This window comes from Chenopodium album, chromosome 23 (assembly GCF_948465745.1).
Source record: "Chenopodium album chromosome 23, dcCheAlbu1.1, whole genome shotgun sequence".
Lineage (NCBI taxonomy): Eukaryota > Viridiplantae > Streptophyta > Magnoliopsida > Caryophyllales > Amaranthaceae > Chenopodium > Chenopodium album.
The window spans coordinates 4,630,306-4,645,365 of record NC_137856.1 but is presented as its reverse complement, the minus strand read 5'-3'; the positions used below and the strand labels follow the sequence as shown (position 1 = coordinate 4,645,365).

General features: G+C 35.9%; 4 protein-coding genes and 1 long non-coding RNA gene across 5 annotated transcripts; 4 read left to right on the top strand and 1 right to left on the bottom strand.

Annotated features, from left to right (window-relative positions):
- Positions 1-819: 819 nt before the first annotated feature.
- LOC145608800 (zeatin O-xylosyltransferase-like) lies at positions 820-2,315 on the top strand. The gene has a single exon (XM_081664396.1). The coding sequence runs from the start codon at positions 858-860 to the stop codon at positions 2,265-2,267; it is 1,410 nt and encodes a 469-aa protein (XP_081520522.1). The 5' UTR covers positions 820-857; the 3' UTR covers positions 2,268-2,315.
- A 2,131-nt stretch (positions 2,316-4,446) lies between these two features.
- On the top strand, positions 4,447-6,134 carry LOC145609029 (zeatin O-xylosyltransferase-like). Its single transcript, XM_081664601.1, has one exon. The coding sequence runs from the start codon at positions 4,500-4,502 to the stop codon at positions 5,898-5,900; it is 1,401 nt and encodes a 466-aa protein (XP_081520727.1). The 5' UTR covers positions 4,447-4,499; the 3' UTR covers positions 5,901-6,134.
- Positions 6,135-6,717: 583 nt separating this feature from the next.
- On the top strand, positions 6,718-8,326 carry LOC145609182 (zeatin O-glucosyltransferase-like). The gene has a single exon (XM_081664730.1). The coding sequence runs from the start codon at positions 6,745-6,747 to the stop codon at positions 8,161-8,163; it is 1,419 nt and encodes a 472-aa protein (XP_081520856.1). The 5' UTR covers positions 6,718-6,744; the 3' UTR covers positions 8,164-8,326.
- An 819-nt stretch (positions 8,327-9,145) lies between these two features.
- On the bottom strand, positions 9,146-13,452 carry LOC145606724 (uncharacterized). The gene is made up of 3 exons (XR_014105419.1): positions 13,319-13,452; positions 12,639-12,807; positions 9,146-9,276 (listed from the first exon to the last, which is right to left on the bottom strand). It is a non-coding gene; the product is annotated as an uncharacterized LOC145606724 (long non-coding RNA).
- LOC145609465 (zeatin O-glucosyltransferase-like) lies at positions 10,562-11,986 on the top strand. The gene has a single exon (XM_081664946.1). It carries the CDS (start codon positions 10,562-10,564, stop codon positions 11,984-11,986), a length of 1,425 nt encoding a protein of 474 aa, XP_081521072.1.
- Positions 13,453-15,060: the final 1,608 nt, after the last annotated feature.

Genomic DNA, 15,060 nt, shown 5'->3' with positions numbered 1-15,060 from the left:
TTTACCCTAGAAAGACTCCCAAAGAATAGTGATGTAGACAAAATTTAATCTCGGGCTTTAAGTATCACCTCAATCCTTAAACAAAAAAAAAAAAAAAACAAAAAAAAAAAAAAGCTAGTTAGCATTCTTTAAATATTTCTACATGGTGAAATACTCAAATTTTTTAGTACTAAAGAAAAATAATAATTAAAGAAAGAAAAAAAAAAAGCAGAAAGGCAAAATTACCAAATTAATCCAAATTGTTGCAACATATATAGACAAGGATATTTTTGGAATTTGAACCATGAAACATTTGATTTCTTTGAATCGGTATCTTTCAATATTTTTGAAATCTTCTAAAAACATACGAGTATATGTTGGAGTATTAAACTTACAGAGGAAAAATAATCTAAAATAGTTCTATAGTTCAAGTAATTGGTAATTTGGAATTGAGTGTAACCAAACTTAAGATACATGGTGACTCAGCCATCTATCCAACATTCAATAACTCGTCATTCAACAATATATATACTCCGTAATAAACACTCTAACTTAATTGTCCTTTGTCCCAATCTCTAAGTCCTATCAACTAGAGGTGTAAGACAAACATACAAGCCGGCAATGTCTAGCAATGATATACACCGTCCGAATCCGGGCCACAAATGACAGGAGCAAGTGCTTGCACGTCTACACAATTAAAACTTCTGGCATGTTTTAATTTGTTAGATCAAGAGATTGTCTAAATGATCACTAGCATTGCAAATGACGCATTTAGTGAGGTCATAAGACAAACATAAAGACAAATGCTTGTATTATTGTATTGTCTGTATATATGTATAGCATCAATAACTTCATCACAAGAAAAAAATTAGACCAAAATGACAATAAACAACTTAAAGAGTAAAGTAGCAGTGGTAATGGTACCACTACCCGCACAAGGTCATCTCAACCAACTTCTCCACCTTTCTCATCTCATTGCTGCCTACGGTATACCGGTTCATTATGCCGGCTCCGCCTCCCACAACCGTCAAGTGAAGCTCAGACTTAAAGGGTGGGACTCAGAAGGCTTAACGAAAATTCAGTTCCATGATTTTGAACTCCCTCCTTATAACTCACCTCCTCCAAATGCTGACATCTCAGTTCCTTTCCCCCAACATCTCCTGCCCCTTTTCGAGGCTTCCATGCATCTTCGTCAACCAGTGTCTGATCTCTTGCAGCAACTCTCGGGAAAGTTTAACCGAGTCATAGTCATTCATGACATTCTAATGGCTTATGTTGTCCAAGATGTAAAGCTCATTCCGAATGGTGAAACATACAACTTTATTCCTATCTCCGCGTTTTACAATTTCATAAAGCCATGGAGAAGTATACCCGAGAAAGAGAAGCCATTTCAGTTGGATTCAAAAGATATCCTAGAAGGTATCCCCCCTGAAGATGGGTGCAGTACACAAGATATGACAGAGTTTGCTATGAATCAAGTGAAATTTCTTGGGTTTGAGTCAGGGTGGATTTATAACACCTCAAGAGTTATAGAGGGTAGATATGTTCAGCTGTTGGAAAGGTTATTTACAGCAAAATCACAAATAAATCACTTTGCCTTAGGACCTTTTAACCCCGTGAATATCAAAAGTGAAAGCATGAAAAATAGACACCAATGCCTTCATTGGCTAGACAAACAAGAGAAGGATTCAGTGATATACGTGTCTTTTGGGTCGACAACATCACTGACAGATGATCAGATCCAAGAGTTGGCAAACGGGTTGGAAAGATGCGGAGAGAAGTTTATATGGGTTCTTAGAAGAGCGGATCCAAACGACATTTTTGCAGAAGCTGATAAAGTAAACAAGCCTCAACTTCTTGCAGATTATGAAGAAAGAGTAAAAGACAGGGGAATAATAGTAAGAGATTGGGCACCACAGCTAGAAATCTTGGCTCATACATCAGTTGGCGGGTTCATGAGTCACTGTGGATGGAATTCTTGTATGGAAAGTATAAGTATGGGTGTGCCAATTTTAGCCTGGCCTATGCATTCTGATCAACCAAAGAATGCGTTTTTGATTAGCAATGTGCTTAGAATTGGTGTATTGGTGAGAGATTGGGAACACCGCGGTGAGATTGTAAAATCAACTACGATAGAGAATGCAATTAAGACATTGGTGGCATCACAAGAAGGAAAGGAGATAAAGATGAGAGCTGCAAATGTGGGAGAAGATGTGAGAGGATCAGTTGCTGAAGGTGGTGCTACCAGTTTAGAAAGGGATGCTTTCATTTCCCATATCTCTAGATAGTTCTACCTTGTACCAGCCTTGTTTCCATAGGACATTTTCTTTTTTCAATATTGTTTTTTTTTTTTTTTTCCAGTATTGTTACACTCCAAACAAATGTCCCTGGACCTCACAAGTCACAACTAGCGATTTAAATTATAAGAAAAACGTAACATCTTTAATTATAAGAAATGGGACAATGAGACTATTAACTCTACAAAGAGGAACTATTTTTGAAAAATATATATAACCGAAGTCAACATAGACACATATAAGGATATAATTCTCGTGGTGTATAATTGGTACAAGTGCAAATGGCTACTTATTGACAAATTACAAGTTTATGAACATGTCAATTCTTTTTCAAATGAATAAAGATCTACATCCTTGCCTAGTCCTCCGGGCAAGTCCCAAACCTCTTAATCACCAGATGAAAATAATCTATAAGAACCGTACAATTTTACAGCGTAGCATAGTCAGTTAAGTTCCGAAGGCTTTACATAAAGTATGCTACTTGTATATCTTATCATTACTTCAAAATTCACAACACTTACCAATTACCATACATTTTAATGAGTTATCAACTTATGTTCATAATAATAAGCAAACCTATAATTTTCCAAGGTCCTACAAGCATATTCGTAATCATGTATTACTCCATGTTCAACATTTTCTTCTTCCTCTATCAAAACTTGCTTTATATAACTAATAAACTCTTAAAATAACCTAATTCACGAAAGCTGTAACAAGGCCTAACAAGCAATTTTGACTTCTTACAACAGTCAACACAAGGCCATTCTGCAACACATATGAGCAAAATTGATTGCTGGGAAAAAAAATTATAGATGAGTTAGCATATACTGATTTATTACCTCTGTTCTGGCTGTATGGCAGTGCATGCGATCTAGCCTTAGCATCGCTTGAATCAACATGATTCTTGGTATTCGAGCCAAACAACCTATAAGATTGTAAAGGACTATATTAGCAAAATTCTGTAAAAAAATTCACTATCTTGGAGGTCGACTGTGAAGCTTGTCGGTCTAGAACCAAACTTACTTGAGATGGGTATTCAATGTTAAGAAATCATAGGTGGTAGACATTGTTAGTTCAACTAGTAATGTTCATAAACTTAACATACATGGACTGAGTGACTGAGCGCAATATATGCCTTCTTGTTAGTATTGGCATGCATACTATACAAAAACTGTGACATACAAAAGCTGAAAAAATATGGGAAAAAATAGTTTAAATATAAAATAAAATAAAGTGTACAGATTGTAAAATAAATATGGTCAATATAATGGAGATATTAGGTGATTAGAAAAAGTGAGACCCTAATCACAAAAGGGGTGTGAAAATCTTAGCACGAGTTAGTAATAGGAAAACATTTAATATGCATTTCAAAAAAGCATAAAGGAAGGCAATTATTAAATTTAAGTCATTTTGGTGAGAATATACTTTTTCCTATTCTTTATTAATTGCGATATATTCTTGTTTGAGAAGCCATAAAATTATTGCAACACTATTTTAATTGAGCATAATCTATCTCTCTCTTTATCACATACACCGCAGTTTAGTTGTGTTCAAGTCTAGCCTATTGTTCATGGCATGATAAAACAAATAAAACATAGTTTAGGAAGGAGGACACAGACAGATTTGAGCAAGCAGATTTCACTTAGTAAAGACAAGAATTGAACACGGGTATATTCCACAATAATCACGCAGTAACTCAGTAAGGCAGTAATGCATGGCCGACACTTTAGACAGTAAGCCTGATCTTAAGGCCTTCTTTACAGCAGATACTATACGGAATTACGGAGTACTAATGTTCAATTACGATTATTATTATGATCTTTTTTTTTTTATCTACGTAGTAATTTAATTTCTTTAAGATTGAAAATAGCAAATGAGATGTCAATAGATTCATATTAATATTAACTTTTCAAGTATGCAATTTTCATAATTTTTTAAATTAAAAAAAAATAAAGATATTTAATGAAAATTAAACATTAATAAAAAAATTCTGATATAGTCTAATCTAATCTGAATTAAATTGATACAACTTAATTACGGAGTTAGTTGAATTTATCATAGCCGATATAACACATTTGTAATTATTTATACTCGTAATCTGCATCCAAAGTAGCAATAATACATAGTAGTTATAATTTAGTGGTCAAAAAGTCATACTCATCTTCAACAATATAAATCTACTTATCTACATACCTCCCTGCCAAGTTCCCACCCCAACTAACAATGGAAGGCCAGACTTGCTATAAAGAGTCCCAAGTAGCAGTTCTGATGGTGCCATTTCCGGCACAAGGCCACCTTAATCAACTCCTGCACCTCTCAAATCTCATTACTTCTTACGGATTACCTGTCCACTATGCTGGATCCTCGGTCCACAATCGCCAAGCCAAACTCCGTCTCCATGGCTGGGATGCGGAAAGTTTGAGTAAAATCCATTTCCATGACTTCAATCTCCCTCCTTACAGCTCCCCTTCTCCAAAACCTGACCTTACTGTCCATTTCCCTACACACCTTCTACCGCTTTTTGATGCTTCTGAGCATCTCCGTGAACCTGTTTCCCTACTCCTACAGCAACTGTCAAGAAAGTTCAGGAGAGTGATCGTGATTCATGATTGCCTAATGGCTTCTGTGGTACAAGATGTGAAAGATATACCAAATGCTGAACCTTATGCATTTGTTCCTATCTCTGCCTTTACGTCTTTCTTCAATTCTTGGGATAAAATGCCACAGAAACCTTTTACATTAGATTCAAATGTACCAAAAGGCATTCAGTCCACGGAAGGGGGCTTAACACCGAGGGTTACAAGCTTTATAGTCAATCAACGAGATCATTTGGGGTTCGAGTCTGGAAGGCTTTACAACACATCAAGGGTGATAGAGGGTGAATATATTGAATTACTAATGAAGCTGCCAAGAAAAGCTGATATGAAACACTTTGCAGTTGGACCTTTAAATCCAGTGGAAACAGAAAACAAAAATGAAAAGCATACACATATATGCCTCGAATGGCTAGACAAACAAGAGAAAGATTCGGTGATATATATCTCTTTTGGATCTACAACCTCGATGACAGATGAACAGATCACAGAGTTGGCATTGGGATTGGAAAGAAGCGAGCAAAAGTTTATATGGGTGCTTAGAAAGGCTGATACTGGAGATGCTTTTACAAGTGATGATGTAAGAATGCCTCAGCTGCCCGAAGGGTATGAAGAAAGAATGAAACAAAAGGGAATTGTGGTAAGAGACTGGGCACCCCAGTTACAGATACTAGCACATCCATCTATAGGTGGGTTCATGAGTCACTGTGGGTGGAACTCGTGCATGGAGAGCATCAGCATGGGAGTGCCAATGGCAGCATGGCCTATGCATTCCGACCAACCAAGGAACGCTGTTTTGGTGACAGAGGTTCTAAGAATAGGTACTCAAGTGAGGGATTGGGCACACCATGCTGAGCTGGTGGCATCAACTAATATAGAGAAAGCTTTAAGAAGATTGATGGCATCAGAAGAAGGAGAGGAGATGCGGAAAAGGGCAGCAAAGCTAGGTGAAGCTACTCGAGCATCAGTTATCAAAGGAGGCACTTCTCGCTTAGAGATGGATTCTTTCATTACTCATGTCACCAGATAATAAAATCTGTTAAGAGTAATGCAGGGCCAAAGTTATTAATAAAATGAATAAGAGATTGACTTGAGTTCAGAAGGCTCTAAAACAAGATTATGCTCTATCTTATCTTAATTACAAAACTTTACAGTTTAAACATTACTGTTAGTGAATCTTTTGTTCAGAAAACTCACATGAATATGTGCTTCATAATAAGCAGGCACTAAGCTTGTCTATGGTTCCTCAATCCTACTACAGTGATTTCCGTGTTCGCCATTGTAATTTCCATGCACTAAAACTTATAAGCTTATTCACCTGCCTCTAGGCCTCTAGATCATGGCTACACTCAGAAAAATCAGAAAGCAAACTTGAATTAAGAGTTCTTAACAACAGAAGCAGGTTGTGATAAGAATTTCAAACTTCGAACTCACAAAATTAACCCTACTAACAAACAAACATGCTGCTTGAAAAAATTCCAACTTAGATGTGCAAGAAGCAAAATGGCCTTCAACTAATACCCTCTTTAGTCATGTATGACTTACTATGACAATTAACATGAATACAAAGATTGGCACTTTTTAAAAATAGACAACTTCAATCTGCCAATGTAGAAAAACCACATATCAATAGACAAAGTCACAAATAAAATGTTATAAAATCCAATCTTAACATGCATTTTACAGATAGGGGCCATGACGCAGCTGGTGATGTAAGAATGAGGCAGCATTAAGTTCCTGCTAAAATAACATTAAACAAATTTTTCTTTGTGCGCACGACAAGTAAACATAATTTAATAGAGTTTTTTCTATTTATCAAGAGTAGTATAAAAATCATAATTCTCCCTGTACTCTACCCCAAAACTTGACCCCAAATGGAAGACCAAAATTGCAGTAAAACAGGCAACCAAGATGAAGTAAAACACCCTCAAGTGGCTGTGGTGATGGTACCCTTTCCAGCCCAAGGCCATTTGAACCAACTCCTCCATCTCTCTCACCTCGTAACCTCCTATGAATTACCAGTTCATTATGCTGGATCTGCCAGCCACAACCAGCAAGTGAAGCTCCGACTCCATGGTCGGGACTCTGAAACCTTAAGTAAGATCCATTTCCATGACTTCCAAATTCCTCTTCATAGTTCACCACCTCCCAATCCCGACCCCTCTATCCTTTTCCCCACTAACCTTGAACCACTATTCGATGCTTCTACACATCTCCGTCAACCCATTTCCCAACTCTTACAAGAACTCTCTGCAAAGTTCAGGAGAATCATCATCATCTTTGATAGTCTAATGACTTCCGTGATCCAAGATGTAAAATTTATTCCAAATGCTGAATCCTATGTCTTCTTTCCTGTCTCTGCCTTTATCATGTTCTTAAATATGTGGGAATTAATACCTGAAAAGCCTGTTCAGCTAGATTTTGATGTTCCAAAATGCATTCCTTCAAATGAAGGGTGCTTGACGCCGAAGGTTTTTAATTTCATAGTCAACCAACAACAACTTTTGGGTTTTGAGGCAGGAATTCTATATAACACATCAAGGCTGATAGAAGGTAGATTTGTTCAACTATTAGAGAGGCTATCAATAAACCCTGAGACAAAGCACTTTTCTGTTGGACCTTTGAATCCAGTGTCTAAGGAAAGCAAAAATGATAGACATATATGCCTACAGTGGCTAAACAAACAAGAGGCAGGTTCAGTGATATACGTCTCTTTTGGATCAACCACCTCGATGACTGATGAGCAAATCACAGAGTTGGCGCTAGGCTTGGAAAGAAGTGGACAAAAGTTTATATGGGTACTTAGAAGAGCCGATACAACTGACGTATTTTCCAGCAGTGAAGCGAGAAATCCTCTGCTACCGGAAGGGTATGAGGAGAGACTAAAAAACAGGGGAATGGTGGTAAGAGACTGGGCACCCCAACTGCAAATTCTAGCACATCCATCCATAGGTGGTTTCATGAGTCACTGCGGGTGGAACTCATGCATGGAGAGCATCAGCATGGGTGTGCCAATGGCAGCTTGGCCCATGCATTCCGATCAACCCAGGAATGCCACTTTGGTGACAGAAGTGCTAAAGATTGGTATACTGGTGAGGGATTGGGCTCACCGTGCTGACCTTGTGACGTCAACTACTATAGAGAATGCATTGAGAAGATTGATGACATCAGAGGAAGGGAAGGAGATGCAAAAAAGGGCTGCAAAACTGGGTGATGCTGTCCGAGCATCAGTTGCTGAGGGTGGTGCTTCTCGGGTAGAAATGGATTCTTTCATTAGTCATATCACCAGGTGATAATATGCAGATTTCTCTGTTAAAAAGTGGCCCTTTCACCAAGAATGTCAGTTGCTTTGGGTCTAGAAGGATCAACATCCAGTTGTGTAGTGTCTTAAACTATTTTCACAGTCACATGTTCTGCTTCTCTGTTATCAAACTATTTGCATCAGTTTATCATAGTACCAAGCATTCTTAAGTTTTCCCATGGTTCTTATTTCAATAATCACAATTGTGTGCAACATTGGGAAATACTAAATGACTCACCATTAATGATATTAATCAGCTATAAGCTATTTCCCTTTTTCTGAGCACTTTTATCCATTTTTCAGAGCTTCCATACATCTTTGCAAGCCTGTTTCTCAGCTCTTACAACATCTCTCGCCTATGCATCAGAAAATAATTGTCATTAATAGCAATGTATATGCTTCTGTGGACCAAAATGTAAAGTTTATCCACAATTACTGAACCCTACAGTCTATTTCCCATTTCTGACTTTACCCTTTTCTTGACTTTTGTGGCATAGTATAGCATTCCTTGGCAATGTCCCAATTCCCTTTGAGCATGTAAAACTTTACTAGTTAGAACACACGAAGGCATTAAGGAAGCACAATACTCCCTCCGTCCCTTAGTTTTATCCCATAAAGATGAAGTTTTTTAATATTTGGTTGGAAAGAGTTGAGAGAAAAAAATGGAGGGACCAAAAGTAGTTGGTGTAAGAGTAAAGTGGTCCCAAATAATTATGTATGGTATAGGGTAAACTTATAGGGACAAACCAAAAAGGAAATTGGGGCAAACATTTAGGGACAGAGAGAGTATAAATTAGGAAACATAAAGAGTATAAAGATTAGACAAAATAAATAATAAGAAAAGGAAAATGAGAAGATCTATTTTTTAATTTTATTTATTCGTTCTTATATGTTGGAAAAAAAAAATTAAAAAAAAAAAAAAAAAAAACTAAACCTAATTTAAACAGAACATACTTCTTGAAACAGGAACAACTTAGACGTGCAGGAGCAAAGTGGCCCTCAGCTAATGTCTTTTGATCATCTATGAATTACTATGATGATAAGCTTAGAATACAAGAATAGGCACTTTTCTACAACAGAAAGAAAGGCATAAGACAACTTCAACCTGCAACTGGAGAGAAATCACATATCAGCAGACATTTTAGGGCTGCCCAAACTAAATATCTGATCCAAATAATTCAATATTATGGAGAGAATAGAGGAAAGGGGGGCAGAGCTATGTGAAGCTATTCGAGCATTAGTTAACAAAGGAGACACTTCTCACTTAGAAATAGATTCTGTCATCATGTCACCAGATGATTAAAAATATGAACGCAGGACAAAATTTTCAAAAAAAAAAAAAAAGATATTGATTTGAGTCCAATTTATAGTCTTTCGTATGCTAATTTCACAAATTCACCATTTACATATAACTGATACTCTGTTTGTCCATACTCACATGAATCTGTTGCTCAAAATAACTTAATACGCAAGCGACTAGCTTCTCTATGGTTCCTTAATCCTACTAATACACTATTGTGATCTGCATTGTGTTTGGAAATGTAATCTCCATGTACTAAAACCTTATAAGCATAGTCACCTGCCTTTAGATCATGACTAGACTGAGAAATATCAGAAAATATGCAAAAAGGCTCACACCAGGGAAGTTGAGAATATGTCAGTCGAGCAACCTTGACAGTTTGAATTAAGAGTAAACAGAAAGCAGGTTGTTATAATAGTTTCAAACTTTCCAACGTACAAACCTAACTTTTTAAAAAAACTAAACAAGAAGAATTATTTTTTTTTTAAGAAGAAATTATTTTTTTATTTTTTATAAAAATAAAATAAAATTAAAATAAGAAAAAAAAAATTAGTGTTTATATAAATAAAATGTGTCGCGAATAAATAATTCAGGTAAACCTAATTAAATAAATCTAACTACTTGAATAAACTACAACTTTAGACGTTCCTGAAGCAAAATGGCCCTCAACTAATGCCCTTTGGTCATGTATGCATACTATGGCACTAAACAAGTAAACAAGAATACAAAGATTGACACTTAAAAAAAATAATGAGAAGTCTACGACAACTTCAGCCTTGCAAACATAGAAAAAACATATCAGCCACTAAAATTTTATAGAATCCAATCATATAATGCATCTTACTGCAAGGGACCATGACAACATCAGTGAGGTAAGAATTGATACAGCAGTAAGATTTTTTTATTATCTATACTTGAAAATAGCTAAGATGGAGCATCAAATATTCAAATTGCTGCTAAATAACATTAAACAAAATTTGCTTTGTGTGTACAACAAGTAACCATAATTTAATAAAGGTTTTTTTATATCTATCAAGAGTAGTATAAAATCACAATTCTTCCTATACTCAACCTCAAAAATTGACCCCAAATGGAAGATCAAAATTGCAGTAAATTAGGCAAGCAAAATGAAGCACACCACCCTCAAGTGGCTGTGGTAATGGTACCCTTTCCAGCCCATGGCCATTTGAACCAGCTCCTCCATCTCTCTCATCTCGTAACCTCCTATGGATTACCAGTTCATTATGCTGGATCTGCCAGCCACAACCACCAAGTGAAGCTCCGACTCCATGGTCGGGACTCTGAAACTTCAAGTAAAATCCATTTCCATGACTTCCAAATCCCTCCTTATAGCTCGCCCCCTCCCAATCCCAATCCCAACCCCTCCACCTTTTTCCCTACAAACCTTGAACCACTATTTGATGCTTCTATGCATCTCCGCCAGCCCATTTCCCAACTCTTACAAAAACTCTCTACAAAATTCAGGAGAATCATCGTCATTTTTGATATTCTAATGACTTCCGTGATCCAAGATGTAAGAGTCATCCCAAATGCTGAATCATATGCCTTCCTTCCCATCTCTGCCTTTACCAAGTTCTTTAATATGTGGGAAATATTACCTCAAAAACCTTTTCAGCTAGAATCTGATGTCCCAAAATGCATTCCTTCAAATGAAGGATGCTTGACGGCAAAGGTTATCAACTTCCTGGTCAAACAACATCAACTTTTGGGGTTTGAGACCGGAACGCTTTACAATACCTCAAGGCTGATAGAAGGTAGATATGTCCAACTATTGGAGAAGCTTTCAATAAACTCAGAGACGAAGTGCTTTTCTGTTGGCCCTTTGAATCCAGTGGAAATGGAAAGCAAAAATGATAGGCATATATGCTTACAATGGCTCAACAAACAAGAGGAAGGTTCAGTGATATATGTCTCTTTTGGATCAACAACCTCGATGACTGATGAGCAAATCAAGGAGTTGGCGCTAGGTTTGGAAAGAAGCGGACAAAAGTTCATATGGGTACTTAGAAGAGCTGATACAGCTGATGTATTTTCCAGAAGTGAAGTGAGAAATCCTATGCTACCGGAAGGGTATGAAGAGAAACTGCAAAATAGGGGAATGGTGGTAAGAGACTGGGCACCCCAACTACAAATTCTAGCACATCCATCTATAGGTGGCTTCATGAGTCACTGTGGGTGGAACTCATGCATGGAGAGCATCAGCATGGGTGTGCCAATGGCAGCTTGGCCCATGCATTCCGATCAACCCAGGAATGCCATTTTGGTGACAGAGGTGCTAAGAATAGGTACACTGGTGAGAGATTGGACACACCGTGCTGACCTAGTTATGGCAGCTACAATAGAGAATGCATTGAGAAGATTAATGAAATCAGAAGATGGAAAGGAGATGCAAAAAAGGGCTGCAGAACTGGGTGACGCTGTCAGAGCATCAGTTGCTGAAGGTGGTACTTCTCGTGTAGAAATGGATTCTTTCATTATGCACGTCACAAGATGATGATCTGTCGATCTCTCACTCAGAAATTGACCATTTTTACGAGAAACTCAATTTGCTTTGAATCCAGAGAGCTCAATATCCCAAGTTGTGTAGTGCTATTTTCACACAGTCCATGTTCTGTTTTTTCGTTGTATTTAACATTGTTAATTTCGTGTAATAAGATGCAAGTTCAACATTGTATCTAAACATGTAATGAATCAAAATTGTAGTCATCTTGTTCTAGATCACAAGATTCACAACAGTACTAATGAAATTACTTGATTAAGGAAAGTTCTAATAAGAATTGAAAGGATAAAGTAGAGAATACGTCAAGTAAAATTGACTTCTCACAAACAGAGAGCAGTGTTAGGATGGTCACCATGGGAGTGTCTTAGCCAGTTTATTAATAGGAAGAGATGATGACAGTTTGTTTAAATGCTGCACTTCTTGGACAGTGAGTCAATAAGGCTCAACAGAATGCTGATACAAATTATAAGCTAAATACGAGCACAAACATCTGCTTGTCCTGGAAATTAATTTTGACCAAGGGGTGCACTAGGAGGGACAAATGGTTGTACTGAACTCTATTACTTTAATAAGCAAGCCATAAACTTAAATTCACTCATCAAGAAGTAGGAACTGTAAACAAACTTAAAAGAAAGAAGAAGCATACACAGTTTAATGTTGTTCCAAACGCACCAAAGTAGAGACGACCTCTTTGATACTTGGAATCTTCATTATCTTCCCCTCGATTACCAATGTCAACACCTCCATATAGGTGTAGACACTCGACACTCCATTTTGGACCAAATTCGTATAATATCCAACTTGACGGCTAACACCTGTATGATCAGGTGTTGACATGAGTAGTCCAGTCAAGTAGCAGTTTATCAAGCATCAAGTTAACCTTCAAAGAGACAAGATCCACACTCAGGCTCAATACACATTGTGCTCTTCAGAATTACTTAAAGTTTTAAAACCCTCACAAATATGAGAAAATTAGCAATAATCATTGTAATACTTCAAAATAAAGTAAAAATTAACAGATTTAGGATGCCGAAAATGACAATTTGTCCTATTTTCATAACCCTAAGTTAAAAAAATAAAAATTAAATAAAAAATAAATACATAAATTAATAACAAAAAATATCAAGAACAATGCAATTATGATCAATTCACTAATCCGAGAAGCAAACACTCGATTAAACAAGAAGATTGCTCAAAATACTGAGAATCTGTGACAGATTTTGTGAACGCGAAGTTATATTACTCAAATTGAGAAAAATATGAATGATGAAAATCAAAATGTAGTGGAAATTCTTCAAAATGGGACGAATTAGCAATTGAAATTACCGAAGAGGATCGGTGAATTAAACAACAGCAGATTGTAGAAGCAGTTGTCTGAAAATGATGAATACAGATTAACTACAACGGCTTCTGTTGTACTCCATAGCATTGGAAATTTGGAATTGCAAGAGTGACTTTGTGAGTATTGTTGCGCCAAAAGTAAACAAGAACTGTTGATTGATTTTTTAGTTTTAAAACTTGTACTCAAAAAGTCAACAGATGGAGTCTAAGTTTCTTTTTTTTTTTTTTTTTTTTTTTTAAGAGTCTAAGTTTCTCAACATGCCAATTTTTTTTTTTTTTTTTAAAGAACATGACAATTTTTTAAAATAAATGGCATCTTTGTAATTGTAAATTAGTTTATGGGCCCGAACGATATCCCAAATTATTAAAAGAAATTAACTGATCATTAATATACATTGTAATTTATGATTTAATTTTTTTTATAAATAAATTTGTTATTTATATTGTCATTTATTACATATTAATATTTTGTATTTAAAAGATTACATAAAAAATCACATAACTTGATGGTAACACATTTACTTCTAGAATTAGAAGTTGCGAGTACAAAACTTCAAATCTTGTGGAGAACTAACGTGGCGCAATGAGGGAGCTTACGTGACACGTGGACGTTGTTAGAAACGCCTTAAAATATATTCTTATAAGTGAAATTATATTAATCATTTAATATTTTTTTTCGTATTAATTTTTAAATGTTTCCTTATTCTTCCTTTCCCCGTCTTCTTTATCCTCATCTACTTTGTGATTTCCTAAAAAAAAATACTTTGTGCTTTCCTTCTCCATAGAATTGGATTGTGAATAAGCACTTTCACCAACCATCTTTTCAACGGCCGACAATTGAACTATAACTCTAACCAAAAAGGGAGAAGAGACAGCCATGGTTAACCCTTACAGGGAAGGGTTGGCTTGTCCTCCATTGAAGCCCCTAGAAGCTCTTTCCGTTTTTGCAATGAAGTTCTCCCATTTTCGGCTGAACCTCTTTAGAGCATTAACATTTGTGCTATAATTTTATAAAAATCTCCAAAATCTTAAAAAAAAAAAAAGAAGAAGAAAAAAATATTACTAACTTCATGGTATAAACCTATACTATACAAAAAGAAAGGTAATACACATACAACCCTTATATGTGGGCAACACATACAACACCAATGAAATAATGTAAACTCATCATTAGTTAATAAGATGAGAGGGAAAGTGAGTGGGAAAAAATTGGTTCCTGGTGTCATTTATAAGACATAGGCGGAATTGATTGCGGATGAACTTTATTGGCGCCAAATTATCACGTTACTAAAAAAAATAAACAATTTGTTAATAAAAAAATACATTACGCTACTAATAAATACCAATTTGTTATTAGATATAACATTGTCCTAGTCAATGTCATTAATAAAGAGAGATGTTTTGTTATGTTTTTTGTTTTTTGTTTTTTTTAATACAAGGCAAATTTTAATAATCACAAATCAAAATTACACGGAGACAAAGCTAACTCTCTAGCTCTAACTTTATAAGTAACTATGCTACTAATCTTGTCATATACATCAAGACAAATCATATTAACTACATAATCTAGCCTAAAGACTAGCATTCCAAAGTCCCAAACTGTTTCATTTCTTTGTTGCCATATGCAGTACACAAGAGTTGTGCACATGATGTTTTTATTAATTAGAACTGAATAACATATCATTTGACGATATTTTACAAACTACAAATCAAAATTACTTCAAAAA